This window comes from Brassica oleracea, chromosome C8 (genome assembly GCF_000695525.1).
Source record: "Brassica oleracea var. oleracea cultivar TO1000 chromosome C8, BOL, whole genome shotgun sequence".
NCBI lineage: Eukaryota > Viridiplantae > Streptophyta > Magnoliopsida > Brassicales > Brassicaceae > Brassica > Brassica oleracea.
In genome coordinates this window covers 24,833,023-24,854,840 of record NC_027755.1, presented here as the reverse complement: position 1 = coordinate 24,854,840, position 21,818 = coordinate 24,833,023, and the positions used below count along the sequence as shown (strand labels likewise).

Here is a 21,818-nt window from a genome sequence, read left to right as displayed (position 1 = left end):
GGCGTTTGGCCCTGAGGGGCATCTGGCTCGAAGAGAGCATCTGGCCCAAGTGAGGGCATCTGGCTCTGAGGAGCATCTGGTCCGACGGGACATCTGACATCTGAGTTCGACGGAACATCTGAGCAAAGAGAGAGTCTGGTACATCTGTATTCTGAGCACGAAGAAGTGCATTCTGGTATATCTGATTATGGAGGATTCAAGTCAAGGTGGAGATTTGTTGAATAATGTCTTGAATCTGTTGGGCCTTAGTCTTTTGAGGCCCACTAGTGCTAGGGTTTTCCGGGACACAACTATATATATTTTGTGTCTCCTCTAAACCTAGTTAGCAGGCGTAGAGAAACTAGATCTGATCTTCTTGTAGACAGATCTCTGTAATTCCTCCATCAATAAAATCTGTCTTTGCCCGTGGACGTAGCCGTTAGGGGTGAACCACGTTAAATCTCTGTGTCTTTTTTTATTGTTTATCCATCTGTTAATCTATATCTTCTCACATCCGTCCCAACAATTTGAAAGGCAATTCTATTGAGTTTGAAGTGTAAATCATATTTTCCAATAAAGAGATTTGATAAGATTTATACAAATGCTATATTCTTTCTTTTTTTGTCATCAAAATAAATTTTTTTTTTTTGAATTATACAGGGGTATCTTGTTGGAAATGTTGGGCGTTCTTGGTGCTATGAGGGTGTCTTTAGTTACTTCAACTATGTGTGTTTTGTCAATTATATTCGTACAAGTCCTGTTTTTGAATGGTGCTTTTTTTCTGGATCCCTTGGTGCAGACAGGTGTTGCGGTTGGAAAAGAAATTGACGACGATCTCGATATCAATGTGTCCGATGCGTGTTTTGCCCCAGATTATCAACTTCATATAGAGAACCCCATGAAGAATTTAAACACAGACGTCGATATTGCAAAAATAAAGTAATCTTCTCACTCCTTTTTACTTCATTGCCTAGTTAGTTCAAAATCATGGACCTGTAAGTCGACATGGACCAGAACACAAGAGACAGCACCACTGATTTCGTGGCACTTGGTAACAATGTCCGAATGGGAAGAAATGGAAGTGTCGATGTATTTCATAACGTGTGATGATGAGAAGGCGATGTTTGATATTCAAAAGTTATATATCATGGTTGTTGAGGAGCTGCCTTTCAACGTTGCTGATCTGTTGTGAAGGAGAAGTTCCAGAGAACAAAGGTTTTCTTGTTTTGAAAGGCACTCTTTGATTTGATTTGATCCCTTCATCTCTCTCAGTGTACGAACATATCAGAGCAACAAACCCATTTCTCTGGTTTTCAACTGATTTGATTTTCTTTTTGTCGGTTTGAAAGTTTAAAGAGAAGATATAAAATAATCTTGTTTTTTTTTTAATTCAAATTACATCTCTTTACATGCAGGGCCGTCCCTGTAATACGTGAGACCCTAGGCAAGAAAAAAATGGGGGCCTACACATTATTGTAGAACGTAAAAAAGCTTAGGAGAAATTTTTTATTTTAAAAAAGCTTAAGAGTAATGGGAAAGGAGGAAGAGAGACAGGGATAAAGAGTTAATGAAAAAAGTTAAAAGAATAAATTTTATGTAGGTCCCATTTTAATTTTGTGTTGTTGTTATCTTTTTCTGTTTTTCATTTGCACATTTCCATTATATATAACTGTAAATTGTGATAAAAAAACATTAACTGCATAATTTTTTTTTTAAATCAGGGCCTATAAAAAATGGGGGCCCAAAATGTAGGTTTTATTGTGCTCTGTCCAAGAACGCTCCTGTTTACATGGTATTTCTTTCTAAGGAAAATTAGCAAATATGACAAGTTTGAGTTTGTAATTAGTTAGTTGGACCACTTTGAGTTTGAATTGAGAAATTGGACAACCTAGTAGGAGAGAAAATATTTGAAAAGCAATTCTATTGAGTTTGAAGTGTAAATCATTTTTTCTGATATAAAATAATTCTTGATATATATCACCGATGAAATCCATATTTTCAAATAAAGAGATTTGATAAGATTTATACAAATGCTATATTCTTTCTTTTTTTTGTCATCAAAATAATTTTTTTTTGTTTTTTGAATTATACGGGGTATTTTGCGCGTTGTTGGTGCTATGAGGTGTCTTTAGTAACTTCAACTATGAGCGTTTTTTCAATTATATTCGTACAAGTCCTGTTTTTGAATGGTGCTTTTTTTCTGGATCCCTTGGTGCAGACAGGTGTTGCGGTTGGAAAAGAAATTGACGACGATCTCGATATCAATGTGTCCGATGCGTGTTTTGCCCCAGATTATCAACTTCATATAGAGAACCCCATGAAGAATTTAAACACAGACGTCGATATTGCAAAAATAAAGTAATCTTCTCACTCCTGTTTACTTCATTGCCTAGTTAGTTCGAAATCATGGACCTGTATGTCCTAAAATTGTTTGTGCTTTTACTAAAGCAACTTTCGCAAGTGATACACACACCCAGTGTACAGTTTCAAGGGACTCCACCAATCAGTAGAGTTACAGAAGAAGTAAGAATAATTTATGCATTGATGTTACATCTTTTCTCAGTTCCGGGTTAGTGAGGCCCATAAGATTCTCATTTCATATCTCTGCAGGCGGAAGAGGACATGGAGACGAAATAAAAATCAACTTATATTGACTGGTAGTGCAAGTTATGAATCAGACTCTGACGAGGACAAGATTTTTCTCGGTTAAGGCCAATGGTGTAGTGTGACACTAAGACGATTCTTCACTTCAATTTCACCTCATTGTGAATAGTTTTACCAACAGGTACATATAGAGCAATAGGTGTATAAACATAGCAGTACATAAATCAACATTAGTCATAAATCAACGGGTTTCTGTGATATTTCGTTGCTTTAGATACAAGTAACTTAAGAAAATTAGGGCTAAAGGACTTATTAAATCATGGGTCTTTTGATTGTATGGTTTGAGAGGATCATAAGAAACACAAAGATCATGGGCATTAGTTATTTATTAAAACAATGCTCCATAGAAGAAACATATGTTCGAACTTTGAATCCACTTGTATGCCATAATAATGCAAGACGATGTAAAAGCGTTCTTATACTCTTAGAGTGCTATACACTTAGAGAGTACAACGATCCGGTGGTAACAATGTCCTCAGTTTTCTTGTCTAACCACTTTTAATGACATTTTACCTTATATCAAAAAACTCAAATTTATTTTTTTGGATATTCGGATATCCGTTCAGTTTTCATTTGGTTCTGGTTTGGGTTCAGTTATTCGAATCTTTATATATAAAATACAGTTTCCTTCTATTCCAGGGGGTCCACGTCGCCATCAATGTCATCAATTCGGATGCTGTCGAACCGACACATGTCCCGCACTACAAAACGCAGCGCATCATTAAGTTGGCTACGTCGGGCTTTTTTTGTTTTTGGCCCATTGAACAAACATGGGCTTTGTCACGTCCTCCGTTTAAGGCCCTGGGAATAAGACAACATTCGACGCTAACCCTAGCTGTCTCCTTCGTTACTCCGAGTACGGGCTTCTGTGCGGTGCAGACGGGCTACCACACCTGATAGTGAACGGAGACCAGAGGCATTGGGGAGAGTTTATAACACCATGACTTTTGTTCCTGTGCATCGCGGGATGGATCGGGTGGGTGGGGAGAACCTAGAAGTGGGAACAGCGCAGAGGATAAGGATACGCCGGTAGCACGGGTAGAAGATTCCGCGGCAGAGATAGAGCTTACGGGCTCTTGACTAACAGTTTGGAGAAGAAACCATTTGTAATGATTTCCAATCTTGGCCTAAATTTTAGCTGATTATAAATCAATGAAAAGTTCAACTTGATACTGTGTTATACCTTTGCTTATGATTTACGGTTTTTATAAATATTCTTAGAACTAAATGTTTATTACATGTTTGATAAACATAGATGTTATAAAAATAAAATTTATATTTTTAATTTGTGATATTAATTCAGGATTGTAGAACATTTTTATTGGAGATAAAAAAATGGAAAATAATGTTTTTGGACGAAAGATATACTCAAAATTCACATAAATCCTCAAACTGATACATTAATGCTTAATATTGTAAACGAAAGTATATAAAATTTTATTTTTAATAACAATGTAATAACCTGATTGGTATTTTGAAAAGATAGTAATTGTAAAACAAAATAAAATTTAATAATAAAATTAAATAAGTTGTGCATATCTATTGAAAATATTTTAGTTATCTTTTTAAACTGAGTTTTAATCCATAACTATATTTTAACTATAATTAGATTGCAATATAATGTTTTATGACTATAGTTTAACAACTGATATAGTAAATAGTAATACTTTTCATAGAGGTGTTACAAAACAAAATTCAGAGAAATTTTAGTGTATTTAGCTTCTACAACACTTTTAAAAGGTTTTATTTTATTTTCTTCCTTATAAAATTTATTTTGGAACAAGAGATATAGTTACCTATATTTTTTTTATAAATTGTTTTATTATATTAACAACTATATAATTTATAAAGAAGAAGAAATAATAAAATTTGTAGTAAAAATAGTGAAAATTATAATTTAAAATAAACTGAAAATTTATTTAAATTTAAAATATATTTATATTGTTTCGTTCATTTGCATACCCACCCGTAGGGCGGGTCCGACCATAGTATATAAATATATGAACCATTCAGATATTTAAGGTTTTGGTCCAATTTTGGTTTCGGGTAACTTTGCATGTGAATGGTTTCTTATATTTTATAATATACTAATATTAATTCCCGTGCTATGCACGGGTACATTCCTATCGTCTAAATTATTTGATCATAAAATTATAATGATTATTAAAATAAATTATTGTTTAGTCACATATTTTCTAAATATGGACAACACATTGATACAGAAATTCATGCATTCAGTTTTTGTGATTTTGTTTTGAAAAAGAAATACCTCATACATGTTGGAAAGCTTGTTTTTGTTAAAAGTTTAAGATATATACCAAGTTACCAACACACAAAATATGGTATAACTATTATATTTAATATATTTGTTTTTAATTTTGTAAATAATATTTATTTAAATATAAGCCCCTTCATGTATAACATAATAAACATAAAATAATAGAACTATTGACCAAAATGAAACAATAAAATTATGATAATTTTTGAAAAACTACAATTTAATTAAAAATAAATATCAACATACATATAAAAGGAAAATAGCTTTATTAAAATTACCATGAAAAAATTGAGTTATATTTTACATAAGCTTGAATTTTATCTCTTTGTTATATAAGAAATGGCGACAAGGCTAACTTTCCTTTTTCTAACAGATTTTAGTTACCATTATTTCAAATTTAAATGTGTTTACCTTTTTTCACAAAAAAAATTCTTTCATGTTGAGAATAACTTCAAGCTTCTGATGGTAAATTTGTGAACAGAAGTCTGGTGTTCCATCTTTTTGTGAAAATTAATCTGCAGAATATAGAAAAGTGCTAAGAGCAATAGTAGAATAAATCGTTAGCACACTCAAAGCAAAACAAAACTAAAAAGAAGGAGGTGATCCGAACCCTGGTTCATTATTGGTGATCCGAACCCTGGTTCATTATTGGTGATCTCAATGAGATTACTGGAAATCATGAAAAAGAAGGAGGATCTACGAGGAGTGCGGATTCATTTATTCCTTTTAATAACATTATAAGAAATAGTGGTTTACTAGAATTTCCGGCTCGGGGAAACACAATGTCATGGCAAGGGAGAAGAGGAAAAGGGAAAGGGGCGGTGATGGTTCGATGTCGTTTAGACCGTGCTTTAGCAAATGAAGAGTGGCATACTCTATTTCCCTGTTCTTTTACAGATTATTTGGGGATGGTGGCTTCTGATCATCGGCTTGTAGTGGCTTATCTAGAAGATAAAGTTCCAAGAAGGAAAGGACAATTTCGGTTCGATAAGAGATGGATTGGACAAGCGGGTCTCATGGATTTGATTACAATGGGTTGGATAGACTACAACGAAGGATGAGTAGAAGGGAGAGCAGAGAGTATAGTGGCAAAAATTAGTAATTGTCGTCATGAAATTGCTAAATGGCGGAAAAATATTCCTCCTTATGGAAAAGAAAAAATACATGAGTTACAAGAAGCAATTGAAGAAGTACAAAAAGATAATACCAGGTCTCAAGAGGATATTATGGAGGTCAATAAGCCTATGTAATGTAGGATATAATCCTCCGTCTGCATGATTCCAAAGACGGAGAGACCTACAAGGATGACGAAATTGAGGCCAATCAGCCTATGTAATGTAGGATATAAAATTATTTTGAAGGTTTTGTGTCAGCGATTGAAAATTTATCTTCCCTTACTCATATCCGAAACTCAATCGGCATTCGTGGCATGAAGATTAATCTCGGATAATATTCTTATCGCCCAGGAAATGTTCCACGGATTGCGGACCAATAAAGCATGTCAAGGAAAGTATATGACAATTAAAACGGATATGAGCAAAGCGTACGATAGAGTGGAATGAGACTCTATTAAGACATTATTACAAAAATTGGGTTTTGATCTTCATTGGATCAAATTGATGATGGAATGTATTTCATCGGTTCAATATCGAGTTCTTATAAATGGTCAACCATGTGGCCTCATTGTTCCAAAAAGGGGTTTACGTCAAGGAGATCCTTTATCACCTTATTTATTTATTCTCTACACTGAGGCTTTAATTGCAAATATAAAAAAGGCAGAGAGAGGGCAACAACTAACGGGAATGAAGGTAGCTAGAGCTTGCCCATCGATATCTCATTTGCTTTTTGCGGATGATAGTCTTTTCTTTTGTAAAGCTCAAAAGAAAGAGTGTCAAACCATTCTTAGGATTTTGAAGGAATATGAGGCAGTTTCAGGGCAGCTAATAAATTTTGATAAGTCTTCAATTCAATTTGGACATAAGATTGAAGAACCCGTTAGACAGGAATTGAGGGATATTTTGGGCATTCAGAATCTTGGAGGAATGGGATCCTACATGGGTTTACCAGAAAATATGGGGGGATCAAAGATCCAAGTTCTTAGCTTTGTACAAGATCGTTTAAATAATAGAGTCAATGGGTGGACTTTCAAGTTTTTCACAAAAGGCGGAAAGGAAGTGATCATTAAATCAGTGATTACAGCATTATCAAATCATACGATGTCTTGCTATCGTTTACCTAAGGCAACTGTGAAAAAATTGACGGGCGCGGTGTCACAATTCTGGTGGAGTTCAGGGGGAAGTACAAGAGGCATGCACTGGAAATCATGGGACAAAGTATGTGTAGATAAGGATGAAGGAGGTTTGGGGTTCAAAGATATCACTGATTTCAACATAGCGATGCTTGGTAAACAGTTATGGCGTCTGATAGAGAGGCCAAACACTTTATTCTCTCGAGTTTTCAAAGTTCGGTATTTTAGAAATGCTTCACCTTTGGAACCGATTCGTTCATATCCTCCGTCATATGGCTGGTGGAGTATTGTTTCTGCTAGATCTCTGGTAAGCAAATGACTAACCAAACGGGTGGGATCAGGTTCTTCTATATCTGTATGGAATGATCCATGGCTCTCAATCACTCGCCCGAGACGAGCCAATAAAAATCAACACAATTTATATCTTGACCTTACAGTAGAGTCTCTCATTGATTCTACCTCACGCACTTGGAATTCACAGGCAATTCGGGCTTCGGTGGATCCACAGGATGCGAAACTTATAGAAAGCATACCACTGAGCAGGACTCAGAGGGTAGATAGAGATGGATGGCACTTCACAAAAAATGGGAAATATACAGTCAAATCAGGATATCAGGTAGAACGGATCTATCCAGATAGGGTAAGACCACCATTATTGATTGGTCCCACAGTTGATGTCATGAAGGCTTTCTGCTGAAAAATACAATGCCCACCAAAGTTAAAACATTTCCTATGGCAATTAGTGACAGGATATATGGCAGTGAAGAAGAATTTACAAGCAAGGGGGATACAAGGGGGTATTTGTTGTGGAAGATGTGGAGCCCAAGAGGAATCCATAAACCATGTGTTTTTTGAATGTCCTCCAGCAATCCAAGTTTGGACTCTTTCGAAGATACCATCAAATCCAGCTATTTTTCCAACAAGTTCTCTCTTCACAAACATGGATGTTCTGGAGAGTTTTCCCGCAGATGAAAGATCATCAGTTTACATGGATACTATAGTACATCTGGAAAGCTAGGAATAATAAAGTTTTCAATAATCTGGATATGGATCCTTTGGATACTCTTAAATTGACAGAAACATAATCAACACTGTGGGCCGAGGCACAAAAATTGAATGAACAGAGGACAATACCAAAAATATAGTTGATTGAATGTTATATTGGAGATGGAGCGATTGCTATTGGGATTTACTGATCTTTATAATCGAATGTGTTCATGTGTACTTTTGATACTCTGAGAAAATATAGGAACTTGTTTTTTTCTTTTACAGTTTGAAAAATATTGGAAACCAATAAAAGGTGTTTAATCTAGATTTTCTTAATCTTTGATTTTTTTTAAATTTTGTAAAATAATTACATTTGTCAAAATGTTATTGCTCAAGTGATCTGTGCTTTCAGTATATAAAGCACTAGTGGTATTCCGGCACTACACGCCGGTTCATATATTATATATTTTAAATGAATTCACAATTCAATTTAAGGTTTTAGTAAAGAAAATATGAAGATGAAAATATGTTGAAAGATAATGTTTTTTTTACGATCCATTTGATAGTGGTTAGCAATCGTAGTGTATTAATTTGTTTTGAAGTTGTTTAGTTCAAAGTGGAATAACATAAATAGGTGTGATTAATCGATTCAGTAAAAGTAGAATAAAAATGTGATAGTCGTAACAAAGTTAATTTAGTTGGAATCTATAATGTTTCTTCGTTAATTTGTATCGAAGCTATTTCTTCTTTAATTTTTATCAAGATTATCTATAATATTTTATATTTTGTCTGGATTTGTAAGAGAGCGTCATAATATATGTTCTTTATATTGACGTTGTATTTTATTAATAATATAACTATTATTTAAAATTTGTTTGGATTCTTATGTTTTAATTAAGAAACTATATTTTTGAAGTTAGTTTCTAAATTTATCGAGTTGTGAATATTTGGTGGAACCAGTATTTAACGTGATTCTTTTGCGATTGATGTAATTGCAAATTTGCGTACCGGAGATTGTAGGCATGAAATTGTTATTTTTGACATTGTCATTGTAGGTATGACATTTTTATTTTCACATTTGTCCAAAATTCATAACCATTAACTTTTATGTCTAAGTTGTAATTTTCGACAATACCTAAGTTGTAATCCGAGGTTGGTATTTGTTAACAAAGTTCGAATAGTTTTGTTTTATTTATTTTGTCTTCGAAATAGTATCTTGAGACCAGGAGTTAACATATTTTTACTTTATAGTATGAAAACAATTTTTTTTTTGAGAATTAAGTATGTAATCAAACTTTATTATTTGCTTGTAGTAGTAGCATGTGTAACATTCGTTTTCGTGCTAATCATTATTTCTCTTGTATTTCTGTAATCACTCTAATTTTACAGTGATATATTGATGTGCTTCATGCATTGTCCGCTTTTATTTTATTTAGCATGTGTAACATTGGTTTTTACCAAACATTGGTTGGTCGACACGGCCTCTACTCTACCTAATATTATAATCAATACTATTAAAAGGAAAAGAGTCTTAAAAATCTACCTATAAAAGTTGTTTGGACTCTTTCATTTAACTTTTTATTTTTTAGTCTTACCTTAAATTTAGACTAACAATATGTTACAATATATTTCTCTAACAATAATTTATTCAATTCCTTTATTTATTCAAATATCACTCCTAAATCCTAATAATTACTATTAATATATTTACTATTTTGATTTTTTAATCGTAAAAGCATCGAAACTAATGTTTTATATTATCACATTTATCATATAATATATGATTTAAAGCAAGAGAAGTTACACGATATATATGTGTATAACATCCTCTTTCCTTTATAATAAAGTAAGAATATCATATATAAACTTTCCTCCAAAATCTCATATCATATACTAAACTTTCGACCGTCTTTAATTAGTTTGGTAGATATTTTCATATTTAAAAATGAGTTTTCTGAATAGTCATGTTACCTTCAAAAAAATGTAGAAATTCATTGGTTCTCTTAAAGCCAACCTGACTTCACGATATCAGTATTGATTATTCACGATTTTGAAAATTATTGGTTTAGATATTATACTTTTATATACATTTCACTTAAAAATGAATCAATACTATTAACGGGAAATTGACTTAAAAATCTAATATAAAAAAGTTGATGGAGTCATGTATTTTTTTGGTGATACCATTAATCATTCTAATATTATTCTTTATGATACCTTTACTCAAAAAAATATTTCATCAACCATGTTTTTGTACAATAACGTTAAAAATCTATATCAAAAGGTTGTTGGCCCTGATATGGACGTAATGGGTCCACATCTGTTCGGGTATTTAGGATCCTAAAAATTTTGAAATATCTAAAAAATCTGAAAAATATCTGAAATACGAAAAGTACTTGAAACTCCAAACAATACCCAAAAAATTCAAATACCTAAAAATTCAAGATCTTATTCAAAATCTGACACGATGAACTGAAAAATACCCAAAATTTTGTCCAAACACCCAATTTTTTTTTAGTTTGAAAATTTATCTGAAATCAAAAACTATAATAATAAACCAAAAACTTAAAAAAATATCCATAATACCGGAAACATATTCGAAATATCCAAATATACCTAATAAACACAACATATTTATGATCGGGTGTAGGGTAAGACCCAGACTCAAACAAAGACATGCGGGTCCAAAAAAAACCCAATAGGTTATCTTCTCTAGACCTGAACTAAACCTATATTTTCAGGTCGGTTTGGTTTGTTTTTTTATCCGGATATAATTCTCATGCCTAAAAAAAACTTACGTAAAAGTGTATATATAAAATCTCAAATAAATTAATTCGTAGATTATATAACTGTTAAAAATTATATTTTCGATATAATAAGACTTTGTATTATAATATAATCCAAAAAAACCCGCGCTTTCCAAGCACGGGTCAAAATCTAGTTACTAAATAAAAGCATTACCATAGAAACTTTCATTTGCTATAGGTATTTGTGTTAAGAAAATACTATTGTAAAAAACTGTTTTTACACAAATGTAAAAGCATGTAACCTAAATAATTCTTACATTACTCTTTTTATTAGTCTAATGTTTAAGCTATCACAACTCGTATAAAAGAATGTTAGTGGTTGACATTTTAGCTGTATACTGAAATCAAACGTCAATATTCATATTCACATCACAACGCACAAAAATTATATAATAACAAAAACCTTTTTATATAGACATATTATATGGGAAAATAACAGAGCAATGATCCAAAATGCAGAAATGTATATAATAATAATAATAAGATGTTAGGAATGGGTAAAGAATGTAAATTCAAGGACCACGGCCAGCGACAAAGCAGTAACAGCCAGTTCTTTGATCTTCCGGAATCATCCAACTCGTTAAAGCATCTTAACGACTTCCTCCATCTACGGCCGCTTCTCCGGATTTGCTTCCTAACATTTCTTCATATGCTCGATAATGATGTTGGACAACATCTCAGTATTACCGGTCTCAGGTTCTGTTTAAACAAATTAAACAAAAATACAAATATTTTAATCTCATTGACTAACTGGCATATAAATAAAGCTAGGAATAACCAAACCCAATTTTTTTTTGCAAATCAATTGAATTTCGGATTTTAAATTCTAAAACATCAAAATCAATTGAAGATTATTTGTTATTAGTTTTGCCAAAATCTAAACCATCAACACAATCTTAGGAAAAAAAAACACATCCGAATCTAATAGTCATATTACATAAAATATTATATTAACTAAACCATTTTATATTCGTAGAAAGTGTAATCTTTAACGTTATTTCTAACCAAGCCAACTTGAATCCAACTCAAATAGACTAATACCAAACCAAACACAGACCAACACTGCATCAATCAGAGCAGGAAACTAAAACCGAATTGCAAATCGATAGGCTGTTTCATTTTCTCTATTAACCCTACAAAGCCAAAAACCATTTTAACCCATAAATAGGGATGCATCTTAAGTTCGACTTACCTGAACAAAAAGAGTTTATTGAACCCATAATAAGCAATCTTTAACGTATGAGTTATGTTTCTCTGTTACCTACGGGGCCATGTATCCAAGAGTACCAGTTTCTCCAACCATGTCCTTTGGATTCTAAGTAACTCTAGCCACTCCAAAATCAGCAATTCTTAGATTCTTCTGCTAATCCAAAAGCATGTACTCTGTTTTCATATAGCAATGAACAAATCTATCTGAATGCAAATAACTTAAACCTGCAGAAGATCAATCATGATTGTATAACATACAGATTCCCTTCTTTCTTGGAGATTCATAAAAAAAAAGGAAAAAAGAGTTATGTTTTCTGTATTTGTAAGTGCCATGAATTATTCATATCATCAGAACCTAAAGAGCTCCGTAGCGTTGGATTAAGATTCTATGTAATTACGATTAGGTGAAACGAATACCTATGGATGAATCTGAAAGTTTGATTAAAAAAAGGAAATGTAAGATAAAGAGGACAAACTTTTCATTAATCAGGAGCATGACCACCGCCAGCGGAGAACAACCAGACTTTAAATCTAACAGCAGGAGAGGAGATGAGAGGTCACGAAAGGTTGCAGGTTATTTGCATTGAAGAGATTGATCATGGCGTCCTCATTATTTATAGTGTAGATGTCTCTGAAGTTTTTAGGTGGAAAAAAAGGAAATTAAATGTAACGTAGAAGAATGGGTGTGTATAGAAATTAATGGAGAAGCTTAATTACATGGTTTTATGTTGCGGCGAGTCGTTACGTTCGTGATCTCTAACAGAAGGTGGGAGTTCGGGTTTGGAAGAAGAGGAAGACGGTGTTTGTTGCCGATTATAGTTTTTCGGCCCATTTTTAATGCTCTACGATTAAAGAGGTAAACGTCTCCGTTTTGTTTGAGATGAAATCGTTGAAGGAAGATTATCATACATTTGTCTAAAAGCCCAAATGCAAAACGGCCCATACATTTAAAACATAAACATACGTGACGAATGGTCCCAGCTTTTGTTAACGAAAAAAGAAATGTGAAGAATGAGGTGATGCCACGTGTTGCGAAAAGCACCTGTCTCCTTTGATGTCGTGGAAGCATGTGGAGAAAGTATAAACCAGCTTTATTATTATAGATAGATATAGATAGCAGAAAGAAATACAATGTAAGCTTTTAATAAATACAAGAATGTTTTAAAACATTTACTAATATAAATACAGAAATACAAGAAAATTCCCCCCAATAAGAAAAGATCAAACGGGTTTGTTGGCGGAAAGAGAGAAAGAAGATGGAGAATGCGGCGAACTTGGCTTGGGTTCCCGACGGAAGGAAACGGCGCGTGAGCTACTACTACGAGCCAGCGATCGGCAACGGAAACGGACGAGAATCCCAACAGATCAGTACGACTCACAACCTCATCTGCAGCTATTACCTCCCTCGCTACATGGATATCATCCGCCCTCCCCCTGCCCAACATTCAGATTTCACTAAATTCCACTCGCCGGAGTACATATCATTCCTCCGCTTAGTCACGCCGGAGTACGCTAGGTTGAAAACCGTGACGGATCCTTCCCTCAAGCGCTTCAACTTAGACGCGTGGGACTCCCCTGTCTTCAGTGGCCTCTTCGATTATTGCCGTCTCTACGCCGGTGCTTCTATTTCCGCCGCCGCCAAACTGAACCGAAACGAAGCTGATATCGCCATCAATTGGTCCGGCGGGATGCACCGTGCCAAGACAGATAAGGCTTGTGGCTTTGGCTACGTCAACGACGTTGTTCTTGGGATCCTCGAGTTGCTTAAGGTCTTCAAGGTAAACTACTTCTTTGATTAAGCGTTGATTCTTTATTCTTGAGCTATAGAGAACCTTCTAGCTGACTTAGTAACTTTGCCTGTGTTGTATTTGATTGATTCTTGAGGTATAGAGAACCTTCTATCAGAGTTAGTAACTTTGCCTGTGTATGGTTTCTTGTATTTGATAAAGCGTTGATTCTTGATCCTTGAGCTATAGAAAATCTTCTACCTGAGTTAGTAACTTTGCCTCTGAATGGTTTCTTGAATTTTGATTAAGCGTTGATTATTGAATCTTGGTTTGCAAGATGTTTCTGGGAATATAGAGATGCGCTTATACATGAGTTAGTAACTACACTTTTCAACATGACTTTGGTTTTGACAGCGAGTACTCTACATAGATATTGGCTACTACCATGGGGAAGCAGTACAAGAAGCATTCCACAAAACTGATAGAGTTATGACTGTTTCTTTCCACAAGTCTGGGGTCGACCAAAGAAGAGGGGACATAACAGACTACGGGGTAGGAAAGGGAGAATACTATTCTCTAAATGCACCACTGAAGAATGGTCTGGACGATGCAAGTTTCGCCACTTTATTTGTACCTATTATCCATAAGGCTATGGAGGTTTATCAACCAGAAGCAATTGTTCTTCTGTGCGGCCCTGATTCATTATCTGGTGATGCGTTGGGTAAATTCAACTTGACTGTCAAGGGTCATGGTGCTTGTCTCGGGTACATAAGATCATTTAATGTTCCTCTCATGCTCTTGGGTGGTCAAGGTCACACTCTTGGAAATGTTGCACGTTGCTGGTGCTATGAGGTCTCTTTACTAACTTCAACTATGTGTGTTTTCCAATTATATTCGTAGTCCTGTTCTTGAATGGTGCTTTTTTTTCTGGTTCCCTTGGCGCAGACAGCAGTTTCGGTTGGAAAAGAACTCAACGACGATTGCCCTATGATTGCGGACGACGATTGTTTTGCCCCAGCTTATAAACTTCACATCGAGCCAAACCCCATGGAGAATTTAAACACAGACGGAGATATTGCAAAAATAAAGTAATCTTCTAATACCTCTTTACTTCAATGCCTAGGTAGTTCTAAAGATGTATCATGGTGCCAATCATTGTTTATGAAAATTTGCTTGTGACTTCTTCAATTGTAGGAAGACACTACTAAAGCAACTTTCGCAAGTGATACACGCACCTAGTGTGCAGTTTCAAGACACTCCACCAATCAGTCAAGTTACAGAAGAAGTAAGAATAATTTATGCATTGATGTTACATATTTTCTCAGTTCCGGGTTTGTTCTTTTTAAATATGAGACCCTTAAGATTCTAATTTCATATCTGCAGGCGGAAGAGGACATGGAGACGAGATAAAATCAACGTATATTGACTTGTAGTGCAAGTTGCGAATCAGACTCTGACAAGGACAAGTTTTTTTCTCGGTTAAGGCCTTCATACTTCACCTCCTTGTGAATAGTTTTACCAACATGTACATATAGAACAATAGGGTGTATAAACATAGCACCATTGTTAGTACATATATCAACATTGTAAATAAGCGTGATTACAATATTAGTGAGATATTAAATGAAGTTCAAACAACAGATTGTTGTCTCTAGAACACCATGACATCTCAGCTTTAGTTTATTCCTTGTTATTCCTGGTGAAAGCTCTACGTTCATTTCTTGGCCTGTAACATGTTAGGATCAGTATATGAGTTATCTGTTGGAAATTTCCTGTGGCAAATTTTCTGAATGTGTTGGCAGCTCTGATAAGTCAAATAAAAACAACACAAGTCTTGTTTAAATCCAATACTAGATGTCTGACTTTTAGAGATAAAAGGGTCTGAAGTTAAGAGTCATAGTCAGTATATTTACCAGATAATGTAGCTTTCTGAAACTTATCCCTCATCTGACGAACAAATCCGAAGTGGTCATTAGTTTTATTCAGTTCTTGAACCATGTCATCCAATTGCGAGTTGCAATCCACTACTGATGATCAACGAAGACAGATTGAACACACTTCTTGTAACTAGACTCTTTGTAAACACTAAAATGTAGTCGATGTTTGGCTTCAGTACGAAATGTGTATACTCACGTGTGTAGATGTCATTTCCATAGTGAACTGTGAATGAAAACTCGCGTGTAGTTTCACTGCAAAACCAAAGACAAATATCACACATGACAACCCTAATTTCACAGAGACAGAACCGAAACCTAGAAAATGTGTTGTTAAAATTAATGATTTGGGTCGTACGAAACTGAGTCGAACTTTTAATCTAACGTTTGCTTTGTTCAGTGGCCTTAGCTCGATCCAGTACAGAGTCGATCGATCTTCTGGAACGGAGAAGCTATGCATGAATTGATTTTAAGCCGCTGTTCATCAATATCTTTCTCACGCATGAGTCCCAGAGGCACCAGTCTTCTTCGTTGTATCACCACCCCTGATATATTTAAGCTGTTCCATTACCTAGAGAAAGAATCTTGGAGATTCTATAACCAGTCATTTGATTTGAGTTTAGAAAAGCTACATGGGGCGTTCGGTATCCGTTGATGTTCGGGTCCGATATTTTGTATTTCGGTTTTAATTCATTTGTAACACATCTAAGTCTCATTCTAGTAAATTTTTAAGTATGGATTAGGTTCGGTTATAATACATCACTTTTGGTTCTAAATTCTGTCACATCCTAGAACCCATAAAATAACTATATACCGTTCGGATTCAGGTTTTATCGGATCGGTTCAAATACCCCACAGTAAAATCTAAAATTTAAAAGCAAAACATAAAAAAAATACATACTTATTTATATATAAGGTACTTATTTAAATTATATATACTTACTTTAGATATCATATCACAATGAATATGAAATTAAATATTTATAGTACATATTTATGTTTCAAATATTTATATTACATACTGATTTGTACATTCAGATTGATTTCTTCGGATAATATTTCAGGTTTTTTCGGTTTTTCGAGTTTTTCGAGTTTGTTTAATAACACTTCGGGTTTGGATATGTGTTATAACACTATACAAGACCCATTCAGATATTTTTTACATTTCGGATCGGATACATATCAGGTTTTTCGGTTTGGGTTCGGTTCGGATTTTGGATTACGGCTTTTATACCCATGTGTAGGTTTATGATTTCTGTTTTCTTCTATTTTACAGTTTTGCATAAGCTTACTTCTATGTAAAATGCTGAAAATTAAATTTAAGAATTAATGGAAACTTTTTTTTTTTGATCAAAAAATTAATGGGAACTTAGCAAGGTAATTTTAAAAAGCTTTAATTCTTATATAGATATACATATGGTCCGAATGGTAACCGCGGTCTTGATAAAATAAGCGGTGCGGAACTGAAGTGTGGTACGATTCAACTGCGGTTCGTGCGGTTTGCAGGATAAGTGCAGTTTTGGTAAAAATTAGCAGTGCGGAATTGTGTTGATCGGTGAAAATATGTTGTTCGCGGAATGGAACAGTCAAACAGTGTTTAAAAAAAAAACAAATTGTAAAAATGTTATATATCAATACAATCAATATAATTTAAAATTGAAATTTTCTATTTAGTGTGTTATTGGTGTAATTTGTTTTTGAAATTTAAATACCAAAATTCATATGAATTAAAAATTTAAATTACATATATAAAATAAAAATTAAGTAAAATACAATAAAAACATTCTCGACAATTTTGATTTTCCCGTGACATATTTGCAATATTGTCTCTTATTTGTGTCATTTGTTCTCCGTGTGCCGCATCAAGTTCTTATGTATCAACAAAGGCAGATTCTGAATCTATGTTGTTCAGTCTCGTATCTGGCATTGTATTTGCAAAATCTTCATCTGCGTAGTTTGATATTTTGATAAAGTTATGTAATCTCAGGGTAGTCATTACCACTCTTCTTTGTACATGTATTTTGTATCTTGGAAAATCAGATACAATCCGCCATTTTTTCTTCCAAAATCCAAATGTTCTCTCAATAACTGAATGCAAAGACGCAGTTGAATAATTCTTGTTTATTTCTAGGAGCAGGACCAGAGTTAAATTGAGACATATGATATCTCACAACTCCATTTCGTGATGATCTATATGGAGCTAAAAATTCTTGCTTGTTCGGATAGCCTGAATCAACAAGATAATATTTGTTTCACGTAGGCAAAGGGAACTCAGAATCGTTTTGTTGTACCATTGCCATCCTGGTGCTCCATTCCATATATATGTGAATATATATTCAAATCACATATTTCCATGATGTTTAAAAATGCATTATCATGTCGATTCCAATACATTCCTTGTTACTCAGGTTCCACTTTTACGCATACATGAGTCTCATCCATAGCTCCAACGAATCCACTGAAGAAGGGATAATATCTTCGATCTAAGTGAAGTCTTTCAAGAATTCTCATTAGCTCTTGTCTTGTTGTAGTTCTAATATAATCATGTGCCAATAGTTATGTCGCCGTAAGGGCTTCCATAAATTTTCTTTGAATTGTCTCTTGATTTCGGCCAAATATCAAACCAACATCTCTTTGAAATTCATTATGCCCACATATCTGTAGAAACATAACCATGCTTTCTTCAACACTTACATTGAGTGTTGGTTGTATAAAAGAAAATTTTCTTTCAGAGCCACAGATTAATTTTCTTCATGTTGTATAAAAGGTGCTTAACTAGGGAGCTCTCTGAATTTCTCAGGTTATGATCAAACTCGAAAGCAAACACATTGGAGGGCATTCTCCAAGAAGATCAAATGTAGGCATGTTCTGCTTTTCCAAGAGTTAGGAAAATTACTTGAAACATGGAAGTCTGAAGCTTCTTGTTCCTTCTGAAGGCGTTGTTTATGGAGTCTGCGACGAGATATCTTCATGGCCTTGCATGAAAGATGGAGAAAACTCAGAAGAATTCTATTTTGGTCTGAAAACTGGACAGGGTCTTTTGGAGTTCAAGTGCAAGAGTAAGATTCAGAAGCAGAGATGGATTGCTGGGATTCATTCTACTGTCTGCAAAGTAACTTGTCTTGAAGCTGACAAATGCTCTGTCGAATCATTGAGCTTCAGTGATCGTATGCCATAGAGAATCCTGTAAATACTTGTTCAGAGTTCACAAATGCTCTTCCAGAGAATTGTTATAACCTTCTTTTGAGTTGTTCATACAGCAAAATATCAGATGAGAATCTTAGTCCTTACTTGTTTCATTAGAATACAACCGTCTTGTTTGTTCCATAAGGTAACACCTGTAGTTCGCAGTATGATTTTATAGCTTTTGTGAGGAATTTTTTCTCGAGGTCTTCAGATTTATAGAGAAAGCTCCTTAGACTGTCCCGGTGGGAGACACACTCAACCTTTAAAAATAAAAAATTCAGACAGGCTAATTGAGCAGATGTCGAAGAACACAGAGGAGGTATACAGTATCTAATCTTTTTCAAGATTATACCACGTGATTCTTATTGTTTTTAAGATGTATGAGAAAAGTCTGACTGGATCTCTTTCATGTCTTCAAGTTGTTGGGACCGTCCATGATGATAGATTCATAGAATTTCAATATAAAACAAACGAGTTTCTGCTGTGGAATCAGGTCAACGGTGTGAAAAGCGTTAGTCAAATAAAGTGGCCATTGCTTACTTCTTTCCTCGCATGTACCTCAGTATGAACTCGAACTGAAACTTTTAATAGTTAACAAACCAACTAATGATTCAACTAAACTCACGTAAATGGTACATAAATTTATTAACATAGCCCATAGACTCCATAACATTTTTTTTTAACTCGATAACATGGATGAAAAAAAATCATCCATGTTTTAACTTGATGATCTTGTATCTAAAACTTGATCCTAGAATTTGAATCTCCCATGGAAACCTCAGATATCCAAACTGAAACCGATAATACATAATCACGAAAAGACTAAATACATGACCATCGGAGAGAAGCAAAAGAAAACATCGAAACGTGGTTATGCACAAATATAAAACTGAAGGAAAAAAGCTCTATAACTCACTCCACCATGGATCAATTATTTGATCAAATTTGTAAAATGATCAACTACCATTGTTTACCAACCACCCAGGCATATTAAAACTATTATGAATAGAAGAACTACAATACAAAGTAGCATTGCTGCAATTGCTGATTTTATATCTTCCCCCATCCTCACCTACCACTCAAACTAGTCATTTGATAGAATCCCATTATAAAAAAGCGCATAGACCTCTTGTCTTTCCGTCCAAACATCCATCAACAAATCCACCACTACTAGCTACCAGCAATATGGTGGTTGAGAGAGACCAAGACATACCGTCTTCACGCGTGCCCATAATTGACCTAAGCAATCCCGATCAAGAGCTAGTGGCGCGTGCGGTGGTGAAGGCGAGCGAAGAGTGGGGTGTTTTTCAGCTGATAAATCATGGGATCACCACGGAGCTGATTCAACGTTTGCAGGATGTCGGGAGGCGATTCTTCGAGCTTTCTGAAGCAGAAAAGAAAGACGTGGCGAAACTAGATGACTCCCGTGAAGGATACGCAAGGAGGTACACATTAGACCTAGAAAAGAGAATAGGTACGGTTGATCAACTCTTCCACAATGTCTGGCCACCTTCGGCTGTGAATTACTCATATTGGCCTAAGAATCCTCAAGATTACAGGTATGAAAACTACTCAAAATTAAATTTTGATTTTGTTAACTGGTTTTGAGTCCAAATCTAAATATTCATCACATGTTATATATTCAGGGAAGTGAACGAGGAGTACACAAGGCAGGTAAAGATGCTATCAGAGAAGATTATGGAATGGTTGTCAGTGGGGTTAGGTTTACGTCGTGAGGCTATTAAGTATTAACGAAGTTGTTGGCGGTGAGTATCTGCTGAATGTCAACTACTATCCGCCGTGTCCACATCCCATTTGCTGTTATAGTCAACATCAGCGATCAGATTCTAGTATGTTGTAATCTGATGTGTTTAAAATTTTCATTAACTTTCTAATATTGTGTTTAGTGCTATATTTTTAATATGGTAACGAATCTGCGCAGAGGATTAGCAACGGAAAGTTCAAGAGTGTGTTGCATAAAACGACCGTGGATAAGGAGAAAACAAGAATGTCTTGGGCGGTTCTGGTTAGGCCTACCAACGATATGGTCGTGGGACCTTTTACCGAGCTTATCGGCGACGATCCTCCCAAGTTTAAGTCCATGGTCTACAAGGACTACATATACCGCAAGGTCCGAAACTTACCGTTCGTTGATCTCGACTCATGATTAAAGTCAAAAATCCGGTGAATTACTTGTGTGTGTTTTTGTTTTTATTTACAACTACTTGTGTCCTTTTCTAATAACTTCGTGTTTACTTTACACGTGGTCGTTGTAGTTGGTGTGATATGGACCATATGGTGTTTTATGGTTTTTAGTGCTTATTGTTTCTCAAATCTCAATTTGTAATATTTAAAAACTCTTGTTTAAATATTGCAGTCTTAACTCTTAAAAAAAATAAACAATTATAAATGTGTTATGAAAATAACTGAAATTTTATTGTATCGCGGGAATTTAAATAAGGGCAAAATTTATACCCGTAGGATTTATAACACTGATAGAATGAGTTTATTATAGAGAGAAGAGTGAATGAATGAATTTATAAACGATCGATTCGATCGTTTATATAGAAGTAGGATTTACTGTGCAAATAGTGCAGCGGGCCCCACATCCTTTTATTTTTCAACATAATCGGTGGCTGTATTATTTGACTTTCATAACACTCCCCCTTGGGGGCCGGTGACACTATCCGCTCCCGCTTAACGTCTTTGTTGCCTCGTTAAAAACCTTTCCAGGAAAACCCAATGGGAAAAACCATAGTAAGGTAAAAAGAGTACAACTACGTAAGCTCCCCCTCGAAT

At 34.6% G+C, this 21,818-nt stretch overlaps 1 protein-coding gene, 2 long non-coding RNA genes and 2 pseudogenes across 5 annotated transcripts; 3 read left to right on the top strand and 2 right to left on the bottom strand.

Moving 5' to 3' along the window:
• The first annotated feature begins 2,171 nt into the window (after positions 1 to 2,171).
• Positions 2,172 to 2,895, top strand: LOC106308039. Its single transcript, XR_001263471.1, has 3 exons — positions 2,172 to 2,337; positions 2,428 to 2,502; positions 2,590 to 2,895. It is a non-coding gene; the product is annotated as an uncharacterized LOC106308039 (long non-coding RNA).
• Positions 2,896 to 11,341: 8,446 nt separating this feature from the next.
• On the bottom strand, positions 11,342 to 13,019 carry LOC106308038. Of its 3 annotated transcripts, XR_001263470.1 has the most exons (4): positions 12,890 to 13,019; positions 12,649 to 12,803; positions 12,225 to 12,397; positions 11,342 to 11,662 (listed from the first exon to the last, which is right to left on the bottom strand). It is a non-coding gene; the product is annotated as an uncharacterized LOC106308038 (long non-coding RNA). The 3 variants fall into 3 exon arrangements; XR_001263468.1 differs by having other exon boundaries at positions 12,649 to 13,018; XR_001263469.1 differs by having other exon boundaries at positions 12,225 to 12,346; positions 12,649 to 13,018.
• A 297-nt stretch (positions 13,020 to 13,316) lies between these two features.
• LOC106308037 (histone deacetylase 7-like) lies at positions 13,317 to 15,537 on the top strand. The gene is made up of 5 exons (XM_013745150.1): positions 13,317 to 13,950; positions 14,314 to 14,751; positions 14,845 to 14,987; positions 15,094 to 15,184; positions 15,283 to 15,537. Exons 1-5 carry the CDS (start codon positions 13,429 to 13,431, stop codon positions 15,307 to 15,309), a joined length of 1,221 nt encoding a protein of 406 aa, XP_013600604.1. The 5' UTR covers positions 13,317 to 13,428; the 3' UTR covers positions 15,310 to 15,537.
• Positions 15,538 to 17,703: 2,166 nt separating this feature from the next.
• LOC106309019 lies at positions 17,704 to 18,698 on the bottom strand (annotated as a pseudogene).
• Positions 18,699 to 19,972: 1,274 nt separating this feature from the next.
• LOC106310301 lies at positions 19,973 to 21,390 on the top strand (annotated as a pseudogene).
• Positions 21,391 to 21,818: the final 428 nt, after the last annotated feature.